The 24,695-nt window shown below is 43.0% G+C and overlaps 2 protein-coding genes across 2 annotated transcripts in view; one reads left to right on the forward strand and one right to left on the reverse strand.

Moving 5' to 3' along the window:
• ZNF316 (zinc finger protein 316) overlaps positions 1-20,679 on the reverse strand; it is a 35,753-nt gene extending 15,074 nt beyond the window's left edge. Inside the window, exons 1-5 of the mRNA XM_043981817.1 lie at positions 20,454-20,679; positions 14,699-15,611; positions 14,286-14,374; positions 11,291-11,417; positions 10,506-10,619 (exon numbers count right to left, since the gene is read on the reverse strand). Of these exons, the coding sequence (XP_043837752.1) occupies positions 10,506-10,619; positions 11,291-11,417; positions 14,286-14,374; positions 14,699-15,584 (1,216 nt within the window). The 5' untranslated portion in view covers positions 15,585-15,611; positions 20,454-20,679. The remainder of the gene's footprint in view (positions 1-10,505; positions 10,620-11,290; positions 11,418-14,285; positions 14,375-14,698; positions 15,612-20,453) is intronic.
• A 17-nt stretch (positions 20,680-20,696) lies between these two features.
• LOC122740049 (uncharacterized protein MT2145-like) lies at positions 20,697-23,401 on the forward strand. Its single transcript, XM_043981829.1, has 2 exons — positions 20,697-21,010; positions 23,293-23,401. Exons 1-2 carry the CDS (start codon positions 20,697-20,699, stop codon positions 23,357-23,359), a joined length of 381 nt encoding a protein of 126 aa, XP_043837764.1. The 3' UTR covers positions 23,360-23,401.
• Positions 23,402-24,695: the final 1,294 nt, after the last annotated feature.

Here is a 24,695-nt window from a genome sequence, read left to right on the forward strand (position 1 = left end):
TGCAGCTCTGTTTATCCCTGGGTCTTTATGATCCAATGCCAATGACACCGCCTTCATGAAGTTCTTGATAAAGGCATCTTCCAAGGTGAAAGCTATCTCTCCTCCTCAGGACTTTCCAGGCTTTTGAGCACACATCTTATTATGTATTAGTTAAGTAGTTATTAAGTACCTCCTATGTATAATAATGACTAAGTTCCTTCAGGACAGTTACCACTCAGCACCTAACCTTAAGCAATGCTTTGCATAAGGCAGGCATTTTAAAAACATTTTATTTTTGTCATTCATGTGGAAGCAACTGTATCTCAGCAACAATCAGTTTAGATCTTAAGCCTCCAAAATTAGAAGACCATATTTGAATAATCTATTAGGCATCTCCATGTCAATGGTCATATGTACCCTCCCATAGGTACACTAGTCAATAGTTCCTCATACCTCAACATTCGATCTGCACATACCGTGAAACCTAGATCTTTGCACCTGGCAGGGAAGTCAGTATGTGCCATCCTCAGTTAGTGTAGATCAGGTTATTTGTCATTTGAGCAAATATCCCACTACCACCACCTCCTTCTCTTTCTGCAGTCTCTTCCCCACCAGAAATATTCTCATTCCCAAGAGTTGTAACACTATGTAAAAGCAAAGTCACATCTAAGGGGTGATTCCCTTCAACATCTGAACACCTTCAAACATGTATCTGTCTCTCCTTCCTTTGAATCCAACCCCATAACTTTGAAAGAAATGTTAGGGTCTCCATAGGCTTCAGTACTACTAGGCACTGGACTTTAGAATCGGAAGACCTAGAGCTGAATCCCAGCTCTGAAATTAGCTGTATGGATTCAGATAACCTCTCATCTGTTTCCTCATCTGTAAAATAGAAAGCGTTATATCTATACTGCCTACCACACAGAGCTGTTCTGAGGAAAGCAGTTTATAAACCTTAAAATAATACAGAAATGTGAGTTATTTAATGTAGAATGATCTTTTCTCTTTTGTTTCTAATCACATGAATACTTACCCTTAAAATAAGAGGAGTCAAGCATTATTTTTTCTTTCCAGAAAGTCTCCTTATTTACCAGTAAACTTATTTTTATCACACTGTTCAGAATTTTGGAAAATATTCTGGTTCAGTGGGTTTCCATAACACATGACTAATAAGAGAAAAGAAATACAGTTCTCCAGAGTGCCTAGGAATCTCATGGGGATTTAGTCTCTGGATCACAAGATTTTAGGCTAAAAGGAATTTTCGATATATGTAATCTGACCCCTTTATCTTACAGGTGAGGGAACAGGTGAGCCTCGGAATGGTGAAACCTTGTTTATTACTAGATCACAAAGTAACAGAACATGAACACAGAACACAAAGGTCCTCAGGCTCAAAATCCAGTGTTCTTTCCATTATACCATACTCTCTCTCCACTCTCAAGTCCACTTTCAAGAGTTAGGCCAAGAAGCAAAGATACTAGAAGAAATCCAGTATAGGACTTGACAATGGAGAAAGGCAGGAGGGAATCTATACCAACTGTCAAACAAGATCCATCAGGAAAAATAAATCCTTGATAACAAGTAACTAGGGTTTCTTTATATTTAAAAGTCAACTTAACTCCTTTGGAAATGATCATGGTATAAAAACAAAGTATATCATAATTTTTAATTGAACTAACTTTGTAGCTATAACCACTAGGAGTTGAAGATCCAAGACAAACCTACAACCGTAGTACTTGCAACAGTAGTTTGAAGAACAAATTAGAATTCTTAGCAGAGGAGAGCATCAAGCTAAAGTCTCTTCCAGCTTCACATCTTATGAACCTAAGTTTTTTAAGTTTTTATTCTTGAGTTGGAGGGAATGCAGGTAACTTCCCAGCATGCTCCAGGCAGAGACATGCCTAAGAGCTGAAGCCACAGACACCTAGGGGACTGGAGAACAAAGGAAGTTTGGCTTCCTCACAGCCAAAAACAGTGCAGCACAGCACAGGGCAAAGCTGTACTTGGGAGTCCTTTATGGACCTAGAGAACAAAGGACCTTCAAAGACCATATATCCCTACCTTCTTGTTTTATAGTTCAGGAAACTGAAATTTAAAGAGTAAAGGGGCTTGTCAATGGTTATAGAAGGAATAAAAACCAGAGCTGAGATTTGAAGCCAGTTCTCCAGCACTAGTAGTCTTTCACTATACCATATAGTTCTGGGTAAAGTCCCACCTCAGTGGAGCTCTGGGTGAATTGCTCCTGTCTCTCTCTGTCTCTCTGTCTGTCTCTGTCTCTTTCTCTGTCTGTCTCTCATTCTTTGTTATAGATGTCTCTCTGGATGGAAAGAGAGGGGGAGAAGGGCTATAGATGGAAATGAAGGTGATGTAAAACAAAAGTTATAAACTAAAACAATTTAAAGTAGTTTAAAAGCAAATCCCTTTTCAAAGTTCTTGCAAAGTTTAAAATGCCATATAAATAAGTTGTAATTATTAAAAGAAGGGACTGTTTTCAGCCAAATGAGAAAGGTTATCTCACATACTGACTGATCCACTGAATTGATGCCAAATGAGACAAAGAGTTTTACTGGTATATGGCATCAAAGTATGGACCCTTGAGAATGAAAATCTATTTTACAAGTCCTCTCACCCAACTGATCCATAATTAGATCCCTAACAAACATCTCCAGTGACAGGGAACTCTCTTTAAAGAGGCAGTCCACTCCATTTTGAGGCAGCTTTAATTTTTAGAAAATGATCTTCTATTTAGTTGAAACTGACTTCCTGTAACTCCTACCCAGTGAGTGGTCCTAGGCTAACACTCTAGAGCTGTGCTCCACAGAAGGTGCACTTTCCCATTCACATGACAGCCATTAAAATATTTAAGACAATGCTCTCTCTCCCCTCATAAAAATAAAAAAGCAGAGGGACTATCTCCCCTCTACAGTATGAAGTCTTCTTAAAGGTGAACTCCTATTTTGTTAGATACAAGGTCAGATGTTCCTCTGAGATATACCAAGAATAGTGGTCAATTAATCTAATTTACCCAGTACTGATGAAGTACCTACCTACTCTGTGCCTAGGGCCTGAGCCACATATGGGCACTAAGGCTGCCTGTATTCCCTGCCTGTGGAATTTTACTAGAAACAAACTTAGAGAAGTACTCTGTGAAGCATGAAATATTAAAAAAATATACAGAAAATGGAAAACACTCCTTGAGAATGGTCAATACTAGACACTGAAGCTCCCTAGACTTTTGCTTAGTCCTATATAGCCCTTAACACTAATTTTACCTTGTATTCTATTTATTTGTGTATATGTCTTCTCTCCCCATTGGACTTTAAGCTTTTTGATGGCAAGAACTCAAGTGTGATTCACTTTTTTATTTCTCCTTAGCAGAATGCTTTCTGAGTAGCAGGTGCTAATAAAAGTCTGGATAATGGGACCGTAGCTGCAAAGCTGAAAGGAACTCAGAAGTCAACCTCCGCATTTTATAAGTGAGAAAACTAAAGCAAGGGAAGTTAAGTGACTTCCACAAGGCTACATAGTTGGTGTTTGTTCCAAACAACGAGCTTCTTGAGAAAAAGTAGTCAAAAGCTTAATTCCTGATCTCCCTTCTGCTGTCTGCTGACTCAGAATCTACTTTTCCACTTCCATTCTCAAAACTTAAGGCCCAGAGTCATATCTTAGTGATCGACAAATGGGTGAAAGGTCTCTAATTAAAAGTCAGCTAGACAACACAGTATATAGAGCACCAGGCCTGGAGTCAGGAACTTCCTATGTTCAAATCTGGCTCCAGACACTAGCTGTGTGACCCTGGGCAAGTCACTTAACCTTGTTGGCCTCAGTTCCTCATCTGTAAAAAGAGCTGGAGAAGGAAACAGCAAACCACTTCAGTATCACTGTTAAGAAAACCTCAAACAGGGTCATGAAGAGATGGACATGATTGAAATGACTGAACAACAACTCTAATTAAATGATACAATCAATAGATTCCAGACCATATATTCCCTTTGTTGTCTGGTCTTATTGGCTTTTAAAGATAGAGGGCTTTCTCCTAGGGAACACGGGTATCCCTTTTTGCCTCCTATATCAGATAGAGGGATAAAATTTGAAATTCAAAACTTTAAATAAAAATGCTTATTTTTTTTTAATGAAAGGGATGCATTTGAATAACCTCTCTCTGCTTGAGACTAGTGGCTAAAGTGCTATAGCTAATCGAACGATTTCTGATTCCAAATTCTGAGTATAAAATTACTTGGGCCTTGGGATGTTCAGCTGGTAATGCCTTGGTCCATGGAGACATCGCTCTTGAGGTCTGGCTGGGATTTAGGAGTCCAGAAGACTTATTACTAGCTTCTATGTTAATAATGCCTTCTACCACAGGTTAACAGTAAAACATGACATGGGGCAACCAACTGATGCAGGATGGCCAAGGGCCACTTTACAGCATGAATAGGCATGTGCCTGATTTTGGTGCAGGAAAACCCAGAACTGAATTGTTTCAAGGAAGGGAAAAACATCCTTTTGCCCTTTGGTTTTGAAAAGCAAATTTTTTTTAAAAGCTTCTATTTCAATTCCTCTAACACTATGTCAATATTCTGCCTTTTTCATTGAAGGGATGAGGGAGAGAGAGTGGATATCCTGAGGACAGAGGGCTATGGGACCTGTAGTCTAAGGTTGAATGGAGTTTCCTGTTAGCACCAAGAAGATTAACACTGCCATGATATGGGCCCATGTGAGCTTCCAAATCATTCCTTGCCCTGAGGTTACCTTTGAAGTGGTATCAGGAGCTACAAGGTGCCCTCTCTACATACAAGGTTCTATTTCCGATGAGTACTTAATACTACAGGGCTTAGTAGACGTAACTCTGGGATCTAGTCATCAAGGTTCTATCCAAATATATTTAACTTTGACTTGCTAATGGAATCTTTGTTTAAATTAAGCTTATCCATTTCTCTGATTTTCCCCTTTCCCCAAGAACCAATGCTTCACTGATGCCATGACTTTTTTTACATAAACTATGTATACTTTAATGAATTGATTTAGCTTGATTCTCCACTCTCAAGTTCCTCTGCTACCTCATCATGGCAGAGAGGTCCTCCTGGGCTCTAAAAAGTGATATAATTGGAGCACAAATTCTGGCAATTCTTATCCAGCTGAAATGTAAGTACCAAGTCAGCTGGCAGTTAAGACAAGCAGACAATAAATCTGAGGACTAGAACAATGGATCTAGCTAGGGCTGGAAAGTCTCATCATTGGCCACAAGATGAATAGTTTTTCTGGATACAATTTATGAAACTATCTTCTGCAAGGTAATGAAAGCCACTGATCAACATCCACTGAGGGAATACCCAGACCAATTTTGTCACAGGTCTTAATATGGAAGTATAAGTGGGTTTTCCACAATGCTGGGGCCCCCACAATAATGTCCTATACATTTTGTTACATTTCAGAACTCAATCCAGTAGCTTCCCCTTCTTCAAGGGCTCTAAAAATCTATGTTCTAGGAAATGCTCATTTATCCAACCAGTACAACTTTAGCATTCCCAACCCATTCTCAGTATCTTAGTCAGGTGCCACATTTTCACTACTTGATGATAGAATTTCTGTTAAGATATTTACCATTATGTTATTTAGACTGTCTATTCTCTATTCTTAGTTTTACACAGCCCTTCCCCTCAGTTTACCAGTAAGCTGGGCATAATAATAGAACTGATGTCAGAAGGCTGTCTGGGGATCAAATATACACATAAAAATTACTATGCAAACCTTATGGCATTGTATAAGTGCTAAGCTAGACCATAGCCTATGGGAGGCTACACACCAATGACAATGACAATAATGCAAGCAGCCTTTATTTAGTGTCTGCTACTAGAACTCCTACCAGGTGAGCTCTTAGGGGCAGAAACTGTCTTTTGTCCCCTTTTGTATTCCTTCCCAGTGCTTAGCTCAGTGCCTGGTATATAGTAGGTGCTTATTAGATATTTTTTGAGTCTCTACTGACTACTAGGTGTCAGGCACTAAGCACTTATCAAATATTAGCCAATTTGATCCTCACACCCCCCATGGGAAACAGATGCTATTATTATCCCCATTTTATAGTAGAGGAAATGAAACCAAATGGAGGTTAAGTGACTTGCCCAAAGTCCCACAGCTAGTAGGTACCTGAGGGAAGATTTGAACTCAGGTCTTCCTGACTCTAGAACCACCACTCTATCTACTTTGCCACCTTGCCACCAAGTTTCTGAGAAGTCATCTATTTCAAGATCTTCCCCATTTCAACTCTCCACTTCGTTTTTTAGAACTCTTTTACTAATATAATAGTTATTATATTCTGATTTGGCAGCGAGTAATGGAGGTCCCTTGTTCACCAACCGAGGAGTAAAAAGACCTGGGAACTGGGGCGGCTAGGTGGCGCATTGGATAAAATTCCTGGATTCAGGAATACCTGAGTTCAAATCCGGCCTCAGACACTTGACACTTACTAGCTGTGTGACCCTGGGCAAGTCACTTAACCCCCATTGCCCTGCAAAAAAAACAAAAAAAACAAAAAAAACAAAACAAAACAAAAATAGACCTGGGAACTGGTCCCAGCTTGGCTACTTATTATCTGAGTCATCCTGGACATATTACTATATCTAAGGGCTGGTTTTTCTGTACCTGACCGATATGCTCCCTGCTGTGAGAATCAAGGAGTTAATGAATTTGAAAGTGCTTTGCAGGGGCAGCTAGGTGGTGCAGTGGCTAGAGCACCGGCCCTGGAGTCAGGAGGACCTGAGTTCAAATGCGGCCTCAGACACTTAACACTTACTAGCTGTGTGACCCTGGGCAAGTCACTTAACCCCAACTGCCTCACACACAAAAAAAGAAAGAAAGTCCTTTGCAAAACTATAAAGTGCCACCACATATGGGTGAGTCAGCTACTCAGTCATCTTCACTCATCTGGAAGTCAAAACAATGCAATTCAAATCCTTACTCAGATATTGACTCATTGTGTGACCCTAGGCACTTCATTTAACCTCAATGTTTTAGGGGTTTTTTCCTCTCTTGGTTTCGGTCCTATTCATTCTGGGACATAACCACAAGCCCAGGCCCTAGAAGAAAGCAGGCAGTAAGCCAGTGAAATGTGAATAAAAACAAAAATATGACTGTCTAGCACTGCACTTGTTGTCAGTGTTCAATCATAGTGAAATACCAGACAGGTTGGGGAATATTTTCTAAGTTCATACATTTTTGTGTTTTATAAAAAGATTCCAGAGATCTCCCTCCTCTCCAGGAAAAAAAATATTTTTAAAAAGGGAAAAAAAAGTTATCAGTAGGATCATAAAAATGGGCCTTCCTTGTCAAACAATTAGAAAAGGACCATCCCATGAATAAGACTGGGAAAATGTGCCCTGGCCTCATTTATAGGTGGGAGATATACACAGCCAAGAGGCTAGGAGAGGAAATAGTGACAGCATATCAAATATGATACTTTCAGTTTAACTAGTCAACAAAACCAGATTACTTCAGTTCGAGGAAGCAACCTTCAAGGGAAGGCTGAATGACCACTTGTTGGGAATGCCACAAAGACAATTCCTGCTTGTGGTGGGAGGACTGGACTAGATGCCCTGAGGCCCTTTTCAATTTTTCAGATGGCAGAGAGATTAAAATTCTTCTGTCCCATGGGAAGGAGTAAGAGCCTGTGGTTCTAGATATACACAAAGCCCCCAAGCTATAACATTCCTTCTTCCTCTTCCCACCCATTCCTCTTACCTTCCTTTCTAGCCTCAAGCTCTAGGCCCCACATGCCAGGAAAAGAGCCAAGAATGTTTAAGACCCAAATTGCCTTCGTAACATGTTAGCACCTCTCTCCTCTTCTGGTAAGATATTTTCTGATCCCTCTTTTTTCCTCCTTATCAGCCCCATGGATCTGCATTAAAATGTTTGCTTTCTGGGGTGGGCTCTTTCTTTAACAGAACCAGGAAAGATTCCCTGGTTCTTGTTAACACAAGACTACTTAAATTGAGGATCTTAATGGTAGACCCCTGATCCTGTTTTATTTTATTTTATTTTTTATCAGCTCATCCTTCTTGGTTTTTCCAGACCCCAAGAATAAACCATGTTCAACAAGTAAGTCGAAGGAAGACTTGGAATGGCTAAAATTAAACAAAATAAAGCACTTCGTGGAGGATGGAATTTCAGAGTTTTTCAAAATAGCAAATATGCCCATTTTTTGTGCCTGGAGATTGAGGGATAAGCTGATCTTGAATGTTCTAGGAATCTTTGAATTTACCATCTTGTATTCTAGAGCTAATGCTCTCATTGCATTTTCCTATTTGGAATTTTGGTGTTTTTGTTTTAGAACATTTTATCGTGTGAACAAAGTATGGAATGCATGTCATTAACCCTCTGAACTTTACCTCTACACTATGAGGGAAATGATCCCTTTTCCCCTCTCTGCTTTGTAGTACAGAGCTGTCAGACCCTTGGTCAGACACAACCACATGGTCCCAGGGCAGCAATGGAACTTTTCACCATCACTGGCCCTCTGTACCTCATGTTCCCTCACCTACAATATGAAGGAAATCCATCCTATCCTTTCTCTAAGCCAGGTCTGAAAACTAAGTGATCCAAAAGGATGGGAGATCCTAGGTTGGCCAGAGACACATGGTCCAGAAGAGGACTACTGCTTTTGATGGCATAACAAATTCTGTAAGAGAACTGCTGCCATCACTCTGAATTCCACGGCACCCTTCTAATTTTCTGCCATGGTATAAAGAATTGTGGTCTTCCCAAACTCTCCCCTGTCCCCTGGGATTAAGAAAACAAATCAGAGGATGGGGAATAATGGAGGTAGTTGGGAAGGCTGACACAGCCCAGCAAAAGGAGGAAGTGGGCAGGTTGAGCCAGATCCAACTGTCCTTGGTCATAGGGGGGCACTTGACTGTAACCCAGTTGGTTTATGAGAAAACAGGTCACTCACTGCTTTCCCTAATGGCTGTGTTTGTAGTTAGGGGTATGTGAGAGTCAAGAGAAAGAACTTTGTTCCCAACAAGTAAAGCCAGGACTCAGGAAAAACCTGGCTCACTACGATATACCCATGCAACCCTTAGGACATACTCTAAGCATTATGACATGGTTGCTGAGACAACATTGCTTGAAACTGTGTTCTTGGAACTGGGTGTCACATAATTTAACATGTGCTTAATCCTTCTGAGTCCCCAATTTGGGCAGCTGAACAGAAATGATGAACAGATAAGAAAAACATTTTGAAGTGTGATAGGAAGAATGCTAGGCTGGGTAATAAGAAAGCTAGACTCCAATCCAAGCACTGTTCTTACTTATCTATGTGACCTTGGACAAGACACAACTAATTACTTTAGACCTGAGGTTTGTTTTTTATCAATAAAGCATAGAAAATGCCTCTCTTTCCTATGTAATAGATTGCTACAAAATTAAAACAAGATAATTTATATGAAAAGTGCTTTGAAAAATATAAAGCACTTTACAAAGCATTTTTAAGGGATGGGGAGGTGGCAGGGAACAGCAACAAAGCTTCAATAATCTGCATACCTTGCTAGGTACAGCCACAGTCCTGATCTTAATCCCTGTACCTTAACTCCTGGCCTCACTCACCCTCTCCACCTCTAATTCCCCTTCCTCTTCTTTCAAACCCAAGCAGTTTTGCAAACTAAAGGGAACAGAGCTCCAGAAGAAAATAAGCATTCACCAATAGCATTTATTTAATCCTAGTTTAAATGTCATACCTTACCACTTATTAGATAATGCAATATGTATCACATCTGCAACATGAACTACAAAAGAAATGTAGTTTTGAGAATAACCAAAGACCATGCTGTCAAGGGTAACCTAATACAAGGCACAGAATGGGCTGATAGGAATAACAGAACCACACTAGGCCTTTGAGCTTTGTGGCATGCTGACTCTCCACCAAAAGAAAAAAACACTCACATGAGGCCCAAGGAAAAGTCTGGCATAGGCCTGCACCACCCTCGAGAAAACAGTGTTCTTAAAAACTGTGAATGGCTTAGAAAACAACCCTTAACATGCAATTGAGACAGAACAAAACGTTGCTTCCTAAGATGCTGAAAGGGGACCTTTGAACTCATTCACCTTGACTTCAGTGAGCTGCTTGACATGACCCATAGGCTCCTAGTCTAGTAAAGTCTTTGGCCAGAAAATATTTCCACCAAGCTCTGAGATTCAACCCCTGCCCACACACACTCATCCTGACCCCCAAAGTGTACAAACTGCCACCACCATCAGTAAAATTAGTTCTTCAAAGTTATACCCTGATGTTGAGAGCTGCAGGGACCAGTAAATTCCCAGTTTAAAAAGGAATCCATATCAAGCAGCTTTTACTGCCAACTGCACCTTAGAACTGTTAGCAATCAACACCAATGTAAAACTGGGAAGTTAAAGTGAGCTTTAAGGGTAATTATTTATAGGACCAGTATGAGGGTGAGACACTAGAAAGGAGAATACCTGGGAAATTCCCATCCCTTTGTTTTCCTCCTGTCCCATATTCTCATGCTTCTCACCTGTGTAGACCCCAGTTAAAATATCTCCCTCCTCAGGACCAGGGCTGTCTGGAACCCACAATTCTTCCCCACGTTCCATTCGAGAGATTACATCAGGTTTAGGAATTGGATAACCTATCCAAAAGGGAGGAAAAGAAAAAGAGAAGAGGGTGAGCATGGAGTTGTTCATTATAAACATAATGCTTTTTCAATAACCTCTACCTTATACTCCAAGGAGTGAACTGTTGTCGTCTGCTAGCAAACATTGTTCCCTTAGTGCAGTCCCTCTTAAATGTTTAGAGCTTCTTTCACACTGAATTTTCCTTTGCGATCTTTCCTTAATTTCCCCCCAACTCTCAACCACACCTTCCCCACACCCATTGTTTTAGTGTGGCTTTTACTCAAGTGCTCTCATCTTCCCACCTCCAACTGATTCCTCACACCACTGGATGTGTGGGTAAAATCTGCAGCAAAGAGATTCCAAGTGGGACTAATAATTGTATATCCCCTAATACAGACTGGTGCTCTTGGTTCAAAAGGAGCCTTGAAGTCTCAGTGTATGTGCTATTCTGTGGATACTCTAAGCTTATAACTCAAGCCTGCTGCAGAGCCCTATGTAAGGGGTGCTGCTCTGTTCTGGGAGATGTGAACTGGGTCTAGCACCTTTCCCATCCCGTCAGAGACAACCAGTCCTAAAGAATGACAGTCTGTTTCAGAAAGAATATCACCCTTGGAAGTCCCAGGGAACTGGTGAAATTTATCCTTCTGCTCACTGCTTCTTAGATGCTGGGAAAACCAGTACTTACCAAGGGACACCAGAATCCCATAGTTCTCCTGCATGACTTCCTTGTAAAGGTCCTTCTGAGCTTCGTTTAGCCTCCCCCACTCCTCCAAAGAGAAATATACAGCCACATCTTCAAATGTCACTAGTCCCTAAGAAAAAAAGCAGTAAATACATCCCCATATGACCCAAATCAGGAGGAAAAGTGAAGAAACAAGCCAGCAGTGACAACAGAGACCCATACTGAGAGAGAAAGTAGAGAGAAAACATAATCCCCTTTTTGAGTCTGGGTCACACAAAAATTAACCTTCAGACAGCATGACTTAATAGATGTTAATTAAACTTTAGCATTTTATGTATATATATATATATATATATATACACATACATATATACACATACACATATATATGTACATATGTGTATAAATAACATGTATGTATATGAAGTTTTTAGGGGAGATGGGAGAACAGAGAGGAGGATGAGATGTACTAAAAATCCATGTATAAGTTCTAAATTTTAGTCTGCTGAGCCAGAGGAAAGCTCTTACTTTGAAATGTGGGATGAAGGATATCTCAGTAAGAGAAGAAGCCTAAATCTAGAGGAAAGAAATAGCTTCTGAATGTGGTAGGTAACCTCAGTAGTTTAACTAAAACCTTTCTGAAGAGAGCTTCATCATAGTGTAGAGGCAAGTGTGAGTTCTGAAAGGCTGAGCCAACAGACCACAAGTTCTGGCGAATCCCACCAAGCAAGAAAACCTCCAGATACAGGCTTGATGATGGACTTGTGATAGAAGATCAGACTGGCCAACTTGGAAAAAGCTCACCACCAAAAGTTTGGCTGGCAGGCAATGGATTTTTTTTTTTCATTTTTAATTTTTTTGGCCAGAGCAACTCACAAAGACTGTCCTTTAAGGAGTATAGGAGTTAGAATCTATACAGTGGGAGGAACACCCACACCTTAACAAGAGGGCCTTGAAGTAATGAAATAATTGGAGGTGAATTAATACTGAGGAAACCAAAAGTCCTGGGATGGGCTCGATCTTCCTATTTTTTAAAAAATTAGTCATAAATCACCAGAAGTGAATTTACTGAGTAAATAAATACTGATTAGCAATGCTTTCCAGAAAGCATTTTTTTTCCTTAACTCTGCTTCCAAGCAGAACAATCCCTAACCCAGATTAGACAGAAGGGATTGCCAAGAAAGTGCATCAAATAACTGGTTATTTAAACAGTCCATATGCAGTTTAAAATGTTAATAAATTAAATTCTATGGGAGATAAAAATAATCTATTAAATGCTATACCAAAGTAATTAATTCAATATTCAATAGTCCATTTAATCTTTAAAAGTTAAGTTTCAACATGTCCACCATCATTACATATTCAAAGAACATTACAATTTTCTTTGTAGCCCAGACTCCACCAACCCTACTCACACTAAGATATTAGGTCCCAGAGCAGCAGTGTGCCCATTATGTCTACTTTCATGAACAAATTCTCAAGTGGTGTTACAGCACTGATCGCATTAATTATTTTATCATGAAGTTCATTCTAAGAGAAAGGTTTTTTCCCACTTTAGTTTTAACATGTCCCCATAATTGTAAAATTTTTGCCATAGTAACAGACTTAAAATTAGCTAACTAAAGAACACAACCTTTTTTTCCCCTTCAATTAAAGCCATCTAGCCTACTAGGGTAAATTATCTGGAAAATATGAAATAATTAAATTCACTTTGTTTTCATAAAAATTTGAATAAATTACATCTCTATTGTATTTTACAGCCTATTTTTTCCCTTATAGGAGTAAATTTGTTAATGTTTTAAACTGCCTACAAGCCTTTGGGATGCTTTGTATAGCCCTTTAGGGATTACAAAACAAATTGTGCTATTGAAGACTTTTCTCATGACTTGAAGACATGGATGTTATTCATATCAAATTGACAGCTGACAAAAAGCTAGGAGTGACAGTCAACATATTGGATGCAAAAAATCAGGATCAAGAAAGCTCTTGAAAGACTCATAGAACACTAGGCAGAAATCTAAGATGTGCTTTAATAAAGACAAATGTCAAGTCTTACACTTGGGTTCAAAAATTCAACTTCACAAGCAGAAGATAGGGAAGGAGCAACCAGAAATTTGTCTCAAGTCATTTATGTAATATGGCAACCTAGAATGATAACACAATCTGCACAAAGAGGCATCAGTTCCAGAACTAAGGAGATGACAGCCCAACTGTACTCAGTGTCCTGGCCAAACAATATCTGAAATATCGTGTTCAGTTCTGGATGCTAAATTTTAGAAGGACACTGAAAAGCTGAAGAGCTTCCAAAAGAGGGCAACCAAGAAAATAAAAGGCCTCAAGTTCATGAGGATCAGGTTAACTGGCTGAGGGGTGTTAAGCATGGAGAAAGGAACACTTAAGGGAGACAGACATCAAGGACTGTCGTACAGTAAAAAGATTCGACTCAGAGGGGAGAACAAAGAGCAATGGGTAGTAGTTGAAAAAATGCAAATTTAAGTTTGACATAAGAAAAAACTTCCCTGAGGATCCTAGCTTTCCCAAAGAGGAACAGGCTCCCTTGGGAAAGAGCAGGCTCTCCAATGTTGTAAGTCTTATATGAGATAGATTAAAGACATCTCAGTTCCCTTCCCTTGTTTCTTCTTCTTTTTTTTTGGGGGGGGGGTGAGGCAATTGGCATTAAGTGACTTGCCCAAGGTCACACAGCTGGTGTCAAGTGTCCGAGGCCGGATTTGAACTCAGGTCCTCCTGACTCCAGGGCCGGTGCTCTATCCACTGTGCCACCTAGCTACCCTCTCAGTTCCCTTCCAACTGAGGTTCTGTGATACCATCTGATTCTCACAAAAATGCTGTCAGATAAGTATTTAAATATTAGCTCCATTTGACAGATGAGGAAAATGGGATCAGAGAGATTTAAATGACTTGCTCAAAGTCACATAGCTACTAAAAGAAAAATCTCAAAACCATATCCTAGCCCTAGAGAGAGAACAAAAAAGCTCACCTGGGACTCAGAACTTAGGTCAGTCGCTGTCTCATCATCATCAAGGATCTCTTTCTTAAAAATAGCTGGAACCCAGGAAACTGAAACAGCTGAAGAAGAAAGCATGTTGAGTTCCTGATCACTCTTCCAGTATCATGAATGAAAGGAAGTAACTCCTTCACCTTCCACCCCCAGCCCCGCGTTCCAGGAAGCCATAACCAGGAAAGATCATTACAATTCCAAATTCAGAGTGGGAACTCCTGTCTATTCTGCTCTTACAGAACTTAGAGCTTATTATTACTTTGATTCTGATATCTCTTGCTAATGCCATAGAGGCACTGCTATTACTGTGCCCCGCTCCACCCTGCCCCATGCCCTTGGTCTCTCCAGTTCTCTGGTTCTCCCTCATAACCAAATGGAAGGCCCCATCTTACCCTTCTCCTGGAGAACTGGGGACTCCATTTTAGAGTCATGGTTCAATGGTTCCTGTGGTTCTGGCTCTGAGCTGCCCTCGATCACCTCTGGGCTGCCCTCAATGAGTTCTGGGCTGCCCTCGATCCCCTCTGGGCTTCCCATGATGGGCTCTGGGCTACCCTCAATGGGCTCTGGGCTGCCCTCAATCACCTCTGGGCTGCCCATGATGGGCTCTGGGCTGCCTTCAATCACCTCTGGGCTGCCCATGATGGGCTCTGGGCTGCCCTCAATCACTTCTGGGCTGCCCATGATGGGCTCTGGGATGCTATCAATAGGCTCTGGGCTGCCCATGATGGGCTCTGAGATGCTATCAATGGGCTCTGGGATGTCATCAATAGGCCCTGGGCTGCCCATCATGGGCTCTGGGCTGCCCAGGACAGGCCCTGGGCTGCCCTCAATTGGCTCTGGGAGGTCATCAATCGCCTCTGGGCTTCCATCAATCAGCTCTGAGTTGTGTCCATCTTCCTCTGGGCTGCTCTCATCTTCCTCTGGGCTGCCCTCGTCCACCTCTGGGCTGCCCTCGTCCACCTCTGGGCTGCCCTCGTCCACCTCTGGGCTGCCCTCGTCCTCCTCTGGGCTGCCCTCGTCCTCCTCTGGGCTGCCCTCGTCCTCCTCTGGGCTGCCCTCGTCCTCCTCTGGGCTGCCCTCAATTGGCTCTGGGCTCCCCTCACCCTCCTCTGGGCTCTCCTCCATAGGCTCTGGACTCCCCTCAACCTCCTCTGGGCTGTCCTCGACCAGATCTGGGCTCCCCTCCCTTTCCTCATGATCCACTTCACACTCTGGTCTGACTTCCATTCTCTCCAGCTGGGAGGTTGGGGAGTCTGGTGCTGTATGTAGGGCTGCCATCTTCTGTTTCTCCTCCAATGCCTCAGCCTAGAAGAAGTAGGTTATCCAATCAGAATATTCTGTATGCCACATATACTTCTTTGGATGCCTGACAAACCCAGTTTTATGCCAGCATCTAGGACCCTCCTCTTGACTACTACTGGTGGGACAATTAGGAACCCCCAACATAGTCCTTTCCTTCACTCAAAGAAACAAAGCACTTAAATTCTAGTCATCCTTAGCTCACTGGGAAAAAAAATGACATTAAGACAAAAAATTTGAAAAGTATAAAAGAATCTAGCCCCCCTCCAATCTCATATACAAAAACTGATCAATTATATCCTCAGGGACTAAATTCCTCTCTCCTAATCCTCCTTTTTGGCTGATAGTTCAGTACCTAGTACAAAACCTGGGCACAAAGTAGGTGTGCAATAAATTTTTCTTGAATTTAATTTGTTGAAATGTTCTGTTCCAGTTCTAATTTTTAATCTCAAGGTTCCCTATAGAACCCAAAGGTATTAAAAACATTTCGAACCTCCTCTAGGCTTTAGGTACAACCTATCCCCTTGGGTCTGTTGGCCCTATACAGTGCCCACAGTGTGATTACATGTGTGTGGCATGTTGCCTTGGTCATCTCCCAGAGGGCAGAGTCTTGTCAAGTATACTTTCTGTACAGAGCCTAGGACATTTTGAACTCTCAGTAAAGATTACACAATCTCCACCCACTCCATGCCTAAAGGAGGGCTTTTCCTGCCTGGGCCTCAGGCTGGGAGATCCAGCTTAAACTGGACACCAAGCCAAGTCAAACAGAGCTGTCTCCCTGCCTTGGCCTCCACTCTACACTAAGTAGCTACTTGAGAATTCCACTGAATAAGGCAGGGTGGCTAGGAAGGAACAACATCAAAGGAGAATATGGGAGTTTTGAAATGGAATGACTCCAAATCTTAATTTCTAGATTGGAAAGATGAATGTAAGAAAATATTCCAGCCTAGATTTCATATGCATTACAAAGGTGTAACCTTCGGGTCAACCCCAAAGCTATCATCCTAGTCTGAAGGAAGGAATCCTAAAGACTCGAGTTCATCTCAGTACAGACCTACCACTTCCAGGGAAGAGGTACAAGGTCACAAAGTTAACTAGGGCACCAAAACATTCATCTCAATGTCAGCAACTAAAAGAGATCAGACAAGGAAGCCTAGAAAAAAGAAAAGGTCCAAGATCCTAGGAATGGAAGCAAAAAGGAAGTTAGGTAGGGCAGAGCAATGGGACCCAAGCTAGACTGGTCCTCAGAGCATATTATGTCTGGAAATCCTATGAAGAGCCAAAGTCCTAGAGACCAAGGGTTACAAGCCAAGAAGAAGTATAAAGAGAACAAAACCTAGAGCAAGGCAGATGTGGGAACTTTAAGTTAATAAAATTCTATTCTTAATCCCTCTGTAACAACTATCAACTCTACCTTTCCCCCTTTCTAGTGATCTCCTACCTTGGCTCTTGCTCACTTTTTTTTTCTCTACTCTTTTAACTTTTTCCCTTTTCAAACCAAGGAACATTCTATTCTTATCTGTAACCTGGAGCACATCCTTCCCCTCTCCAAATCACTTTGCTGGCTTCCTATCTCCTTGATTATTAAAGGCAAGTTGCACATTTCAAGTTCCTCCCTGGCTCTCATCACCTTATATCAATTTTTCTCGTTTTCACTGTGATACTGATAGGGAATCAAAGTCACTTAGTATTAATGCACCAGGTTTTGTTAGAGTGTGTATAAAAGAGTTTGGGGCGTTTAGAGTCAGAGTGGGGTTTGAGAACCACTGTTTTAAAAATTCTTTGGAGTATGTCTAATAATCCAGACAATCTTCCAAGGCTGAATGTAGTGTTGCTACATGGGTGAAGAGAACCTACTGACTGAGAACATAAACATTCAGATTCTATTCAGTTTTTAGTTGTTACTGTCAGCTGGCCTTTCCCCCTTACCATGAGAGAATAGCCTTCAGGACCAAAAGAACTCTACTCCCTAATGAACTTCTTCTCTAGAGCTAAATAACAGGCTATCTGGAGGCCAAGACTGACTCTTCTCCACCCAATGGAAGCCCAGATCAAGTCCTATTTCTTCCTGTAAGTCACAGAACTGTAGGATTTAGAAATGAAAGGAATCTTAGAAATTATTCAATCTAATTCCATTATTTTACAGGTAAGGAAAATGAGGCCCAGAAGGACTAGATAACTTGCCCAAGGTTACACAGGTAATCTTTCCTAATAACCTGGATCTGCAGTGACCATTCCTCTTGCTGATTTCCCAAAGCACTTACCGTCTGAAAAAAATCTTTGATATTTAATTATATTCTACCTTGTTTAATGTGTTTAAGCTTTCCCATTCTAGACAGTAAGGTCCTGGAGAGCAAGGACCATATACTTCTCTTGTATGCTCTATACTGACAGAGTGATGAGTACATTATGAGCTCAATAAATAAACCAAATTGAAATCAAGGCCTCTAAAAATAAAATGGTTCTGGGGACTCTAGCTTCTTTATCTGCAGGCCTTTCCTGTTAATCTCCTTAGAAAGGTACAAATTTCCCAGTCTCAAAGGTCCATCTTCCCATCCAAACACAACAGAGAATAGGTAAACTCAGAGTTCTCCAGTATTCACTAGTTTTCATGCCTTTGACTCTTTATGCCCTCAGTTTCCAGGTCGTCCTCCATCTGAACTCAAGTTGCTGTTATTTTCCCCTACTTCCTTTAAACCCTAAAGACAATATTGGGGCCTTGATTTGCCCCTTTGTCTCTAGCCACCAGCAAATATTTATCCTTCTCTATAAATTGTGTTCACAAAGCACCTGTGGTAAGCTAGCATCCACAGATCATATGCGACAAATACAGTTCCTCATTCTTCAATACTTTTTTCTCTACTGAATATAAAAACCTAAAAACTGCCCTAGTGGATCCTACCAATAACTCTTAAGAGTTACTCTCCCTGACATTACCCTCAAACATACCCTAATAACTTATTACAGAACTGGTGCAGCAGCTCTCACCTCCACAAACATCAGGTTTTTCAAACTATAAGTAAAGAGAGATCTTGTCTAATGCCTTCATTTTACAGAAAAGGAAACTATGGCCTAGAGAGGTGAAATGATTGTGGTTAGACAGCTATTAAGTTGTAATGCTGGAATTCAAACTCAGGTACTTCAACCTTAAATCCACTGCATTTCTCACCATGCTAAACTCTCTTCCCAAGTCATTCCTAAATCAATGTCATTCTTCTTAAGTTCACAAGCCTTTCTCCACTGTCTAACTCCTCCAACAAAACCTTTGTGGACTAAGAAAGCATAAGTATGGGTTTTGACCAAAATTTAACTACCAAACTTCAAAAGCACAAAGTGCTTCCCAATTGTTCATTCACCTTCCCAATTTTGTTCATTTAATATGCTCTGTAGGGAATATGGCTAGCGAATTGTGGTCATATTCACCTGAGTCACTGAGCAAAAAAGACCTTAAACTCAGTTTTATTTAGTCCATTCTCCTTTCATTCTATTAATCCTATTCTCTTCTTGCTATTCCACTGGGCTTGACAGCCTGTTTAATAGGAAAGGGGTAGGGAATGGACCTGTGATTTCATTTGTATAGGAACTCCTAGGTGAGAAGAGTCCCTCTACCAGTTTAGACTGGCATCTACTCTTACAACTTAACCATGGTAGAGGGCTGTCTGGAGCACTGAGAGATGCCCAAGGTCACATAGTCAGTACATGTCAGGGTCTGGACTCACACCTCACATCTTGATTTTGAAGCCAGCTCTCTATCTATTTCGACTCTAGTGCACAAACCAAAATTAAGCAGTTTTCAGGCCCTTCAAGACTTCTATCTCTTTGCTTTAGGGTATGGGGTATGTTCTATTCTGCTGGAGTTTTGCATTCACTTCCACCAGTTTAGTTTAACAGTTAGCATAATCGGGCTAATCCTCTTAGAATTATCAATCCTTTGTATTTATATAGGGTTTTTAACTGTTCAAAGTGCTTTCCAAATACATTTTCTCATTTGATCCTCACAACAACCCTGTGAGGTAGGGCAGGGCTAGGAACATTATCTCTAATGAGTTGTACCCTTTCACTGATCTGGGAAACTTGAGGTCCTGAGAAAGGTTTAAAAGACCCTGGGAGCTGCTGGCTCTTAAGAACCAGTGTCTCCCGATTCCTAGCCTAGTAGCGTTCCTCCCACTCCACCAAAGGGAGCCCTAGCAGGCAGCTGGCCTACAGATTCACAAAGGGCCTACAGAGCCTAAGGAAAAAGCTCCCCCTAAATGAGAGGGCCCACTGTGTCCTTGCCGGCTCCGGCCACGGCAACAGAGAGCTCGAACCCCCTGCCCAAGACCTGGGGGCGTCGGAAGCCCAGGGAAGGAAGGAGGTGATTAGGCACAAACCCCACGAGCGCTCTTGGGGCCGCCAGCACCTGCACTTTCTCCGCCAAGGCCCCGATTGGCCTTGCCTCCGCCCCCCCCCCTCCCCCGCCTGCCTCTTGACCCCAGGGGAAGATCGGATCTGGTCCGTGCCCCTTCCCCGGTCCTCGATCCTCGCAAGCCAGTGCCCCCCCCAACACACACACACACACACACACACACACACACACACTTGCTCTCCCCCACTCGCCTGGCCTATAGGCCTCTCCCCCATACCCTCCCGGGCTGGTCCCCAACCAGGAAAGGAAAAGGAAGAAAAGGGAAAGAAGGGAAGGAGCCTCCCCGCCTCCCCGCCTCACCCACCCCCACCCGCTCCCATTCCCCCTCCCAGGCCGGAGTCCACTCCCACGAGGGACACCCAAGGTGCGCGGGAGGGCGAGGATTCCCCTCCGAGAGCCCCGCCCCGCCGCGGCCCGACCCAGGCGGCCCCCGCCGGACTCACCCCGGGGCTCGGGGCTGGGCGACCCCGACCCCCTGGGTCCCGGGCCTGGCTGTGCGCCCTCCCTCAGGCCGGACGGACAGACTCTGGGGTTGACGGCGGCCGCCCAGTCCGGCTGGGAGACGAGGATTCCTGGGTCCGGGCCCGGAGAGCTGGGCTGGGGTTCCGAGAGGGCTGGTACTGGAAAGCCCCGAACTCCTGAGGCCTGGGGCCGGGCGGGCCGGGGAGGCCTGGGCTGGGGACGGGATGGGGGGGGAGTGGGAGGGAAGGGAGGTACGGCCCGGGGCCCGGAGCCCAGACTCGGCGCTCCTGGGGGGGCCCGGGCTCAGACACAAAGTGACGGCCGCGGGAGCTGCGCGGCGCGTGGGCACCGGAAGTGCCCGCCTCAGATCCCGGCTCCTCCCCTCTCCTCACCCTGGGAAGGGCGGGGGAGCGGGGAGCGGGGAGTCAGGCGGGGGACCAAACGGGGGCGCCTGCGCTGTCGGCCCGCCAGACCTCTCCAGTGCCCCCCACGCCACTCCTCCCTTCGGGCTCCCCCGCCCCTCGGATCCCGGCGTTGGGTAAGGGGGGAACTTCCGGTCACGCAGGCGCTCTCGCCCTCTCCCTCTCCCGCGGCATTCATTGTCCTTGTGTGAGGCCCAGGCCAACCGAGGCCGGTCGGCTGCCCGAGGCCCGCGGGGAGGGCGGGAGGGAAGGAAGGAGGTGTCCTCTCCTCCGGCTGCCGGAAATGGATTCCTTGAGGCCGCGGGGCGGGAGGTAGAGAAGGTTGAAAGGCCGGCCCCCGCCGCCTGGCCCGGCTAGGAACCACGTACGAGCAGCTTCACACTCTTTTTGCCCCACACTCGGGGAAGGGAGGGCACGGAGGAAGAGGAGCGCGGCCCACAGGCCACTAGTATAGTCGTGGGGAGGCCCAGGTGGGGTGCAGCGAGGCAGACGCCCCGTCCGCGCGTGGCTGGGGGAGGAGAAGACGGGGGAAGAATGCCTCTCCTCCCCCCTTGCCGTTTCGCTCGCTCCCTGCTTCGTGGAACCGTGGCCCCCGAGGCTGGGGGACCTGTGACGTGCTACTCCCCAGACCGAAAGTTAGTCGTGTGGGTGTGTATGCGCGAGCGCGCGTGGGTGTGTGCGAGCTGCTGGGAGTGTATTGGCTTTTCCAAACTTCACCAAAAGGGGATTAGCGGGATGATCCATTTGCCTAATGATCAATTCACTTGCTGAATACCGTCTACTCTTTAAAACCCGACTCAACAGTCGGGTTCCCCGGGCAGATTTCCCTCTTGCCCTCCGGCAGTAATGACCTATCTTCGCTCACCTCCACTGCCCTTACTTTGCTTTCTCCGCACTTCGCACCTCCCCATCCATATAATGTCTTAGTGTATCGACCTTATCCCCCTGCTAGACGAAAGTAGAGACCTTATCTTATTTAAGCTTTGTACACCGCCCCCCAATTACGCCACAATACTATATTTAACCCAGGTATTCGGTTCGTTGTGTTTAATCAAAAATTCACCTACAATTGACATTTCATTTTAAAAAGAGGGTGGTTGTACCTCTCTTCCCCTGCCATGAACGACTTTTTTTTTTTTCATTATTGCACATTCATGGTATTCGTTTTCCTTTGCCCTTGGGCACTTTAAGAATTTTCCAAGCCAGTTCATGTCACGGTATTTCCATATAAATTACATATTTCTAAGTAGGCATCCAGATTGCCACCTAGGCCATGGTCCTGCATTATTTATACCGAATGTGCGACTGCTATGATAACTTACTTAGATGAGTCCAAACAAAAGGTGGTACTATAGGTTCCCTCTGATATGATAGACCTGCAAATGCCTGGCGGCCCTGAAAAACATCAAAACCTAAATCAGGTGGAATTGGAGCGCAGCATCAGTGGGTACCAGCCAAACCAACCTCAAAATAAATATTGAAATTTTGCACAAAATCTGAACAAGATTATGTAGAGCTGATGCCCTAATGTAAATACATGTAATTTCATGAAATTGCCCATAACATTGCCAACGGTAAAATCCTTCGATTTGATCCCATTGCCTCCTTTCTTTCTCTGGGACCCCGTGATTATCCTTTTTGTTGTTTTTTTGTTTGTTTGTTTTGTTTCATGTTCCCAGCTGTCTACCAATATTTTCAGGTCTTCCCAGTCTTTAAAAAAATAAAAATAAAAAACTCTCCTCCCCTTAACCTTTTAGCATCAACTTAACATTCTTCAACAACTATTCATTCCATCTCTCTTTGCCTTTACTACCAAACTTGAAAATAATTTTTTTTCTATACCCACACTTCTACTCACTCTCCACAACCTTTTGCAGTATGACATTCATCCTTAACACTCCATTGAAATTTATTTCTCAATGGTCACCAATAATTGCCTTGTTGCCAAATGTATATTCCAGCTATTTGGATTGCATAAATTTCCTCTGTAAAAGTTTCTCATTTTCCTCAGCTTCTCACTGTTGACCACTCCCTTCCTTCTGGAAACTCTTTCCTCCCTTGACTTCACATTCTTCTGCTTTTCCTAACTCTGACCACTCCTCTGTCTCTAATAGTTCCTCCTTTCCCCTTAAAGTAGGTGTTCTTCAAAATTTTGTCCCTGGCTGTTTTCCTTCTATACTCAACCTTGACAATTCTATTCATTCTTTTGGTTTCAAGAAAGATTAATCACAAATAAATTTCTATCTCCAGCCTTGTATTTTCCCCCAGTGTTACAGATCCATATCTGCAATCAACTATAAAATTTCACCTTGGATGTACCACCAATGCCTGAAACCCAATATATTAAAAAAATTTTTATGTCACTTTGACTTTCCATCTCTTCCCCTCTGCCACCTAGGGATCCATCCCTCAAACAAAGAATTAAAGAGAAAGAGAAAAAAGAAGATGGGGGGAAGCAATTATGAAAAATTAAACATCAATCAAGTTCCAACATTTTATGTTCCAACTCTGCAGAGAGGTGCATTTCTTCAGGGTGAACTTGTTCATCATAATTACCCAATTAAATTATCTTTAAAAAGAAAAAAACCTTTCCATCGGACTTCACTGTCTGTGTCATTGACCCAGTCTCTCGTGTTCAAAACTTTGGTATTTGACTTTTTCTCCTGTTTCACCTCCCACAATTCAAGTCCTGTCATTTCCACTTCTGAATTGTCCCACATGTGTCCCCCTCTCCTCTTTATCACTACCACCATGGTACAAAAGCTCATTATCAACCACTTCAACCACGGCTACAAGACCCTAATAGATCACAGTAGACTCCTAAAGTTGGAAGGAGCCTCAGAGATAATGTAATCCAGCCCCTTCTTGAAAGCATGAATGCCTTCTGTAAATGATATCTGACAGATGATCAGCCAGCCTGCGTTTGAAAACTTCAATGCTGGGGAACTCATTACCAAAATAGCCTATTACAAAGGATCCTGGCATTTAGAGCTGGAAGACACTTTAGCATGCAATCCAGTACTTTTATCTTATAGATAAGTAAACTTATCCAAAGAGGTTAATTTTCCCAAGGTTTCACAAGTAGTAAATTAACCAGCAGTATTAAACCTAGGTCTTATTCCTACTCTTCTATACCAGAGGACTGTTCAGGACCCAACTTCTATAAACTAGAATCACTGGGACTTTGTTTTAACTAGAGGGGAGGAAACAGACATGAAAAGAAACTTATGGAGTTGCTTGTGGAGCCTCTTCCATAAAATGTGGTTTTGATGAGTTCTTTTCCATTGGAAGAGATGCACTACTTTAATCTCTGAGAGAGAAAAAAAAATGCCAATGGATGCCTACCTTTTTGAGGGATGATCTATGTAGAAACACTGACCATTTCCAGGTTGAATCCTCCCTATGTTTCATGGTTGGGAACCAATCACCTGGTGTCAGAAAGAAAATTACAGCATTCTATACCTCAGGCCCAGGAACAGAGGATCCTGCTAGGGATCATGAAGTTGCCATGCGTGAAAAGGATGTTCTAGTGGTCGTTTTTTTTTTAATTATTCCAATTGAATTCTTCCTCATATTGAGCCAAAATCTGCCTACTTTCTACCTTCTACCCATTGGTGCATGCCTACACTCTCTCCCCAATTCAAATCCATCCTTCAGACATACAAATTAATTTTCCTCTCACAGAGAAGTACTCACCTGCTCAAAAGCCTTCAATGGCAGACCATAACCTACTGAAGAAAGTTCAGATTCCTTTGCTTGGCATTCAGGGCCCTCCACAATCTGGTGTCCCCCTACCTTTTC

The sequence above is a fragment of the Dromiciops gliroides genome, chromosome 1 (genome assembly GCF_019393635.1).
Source record: "Dromiciops gliroides isolate mDroGli1 chromosome 1, mDroGli1.pri, whole genome shotgun sequence".
NCBI classification, from domain to species: Eukaryota; Metazoa; Chordata; class Mammalia; order Microbiotheria; family Microbiotheriidae; genus Dromiciops; species Dromiciops gliroides.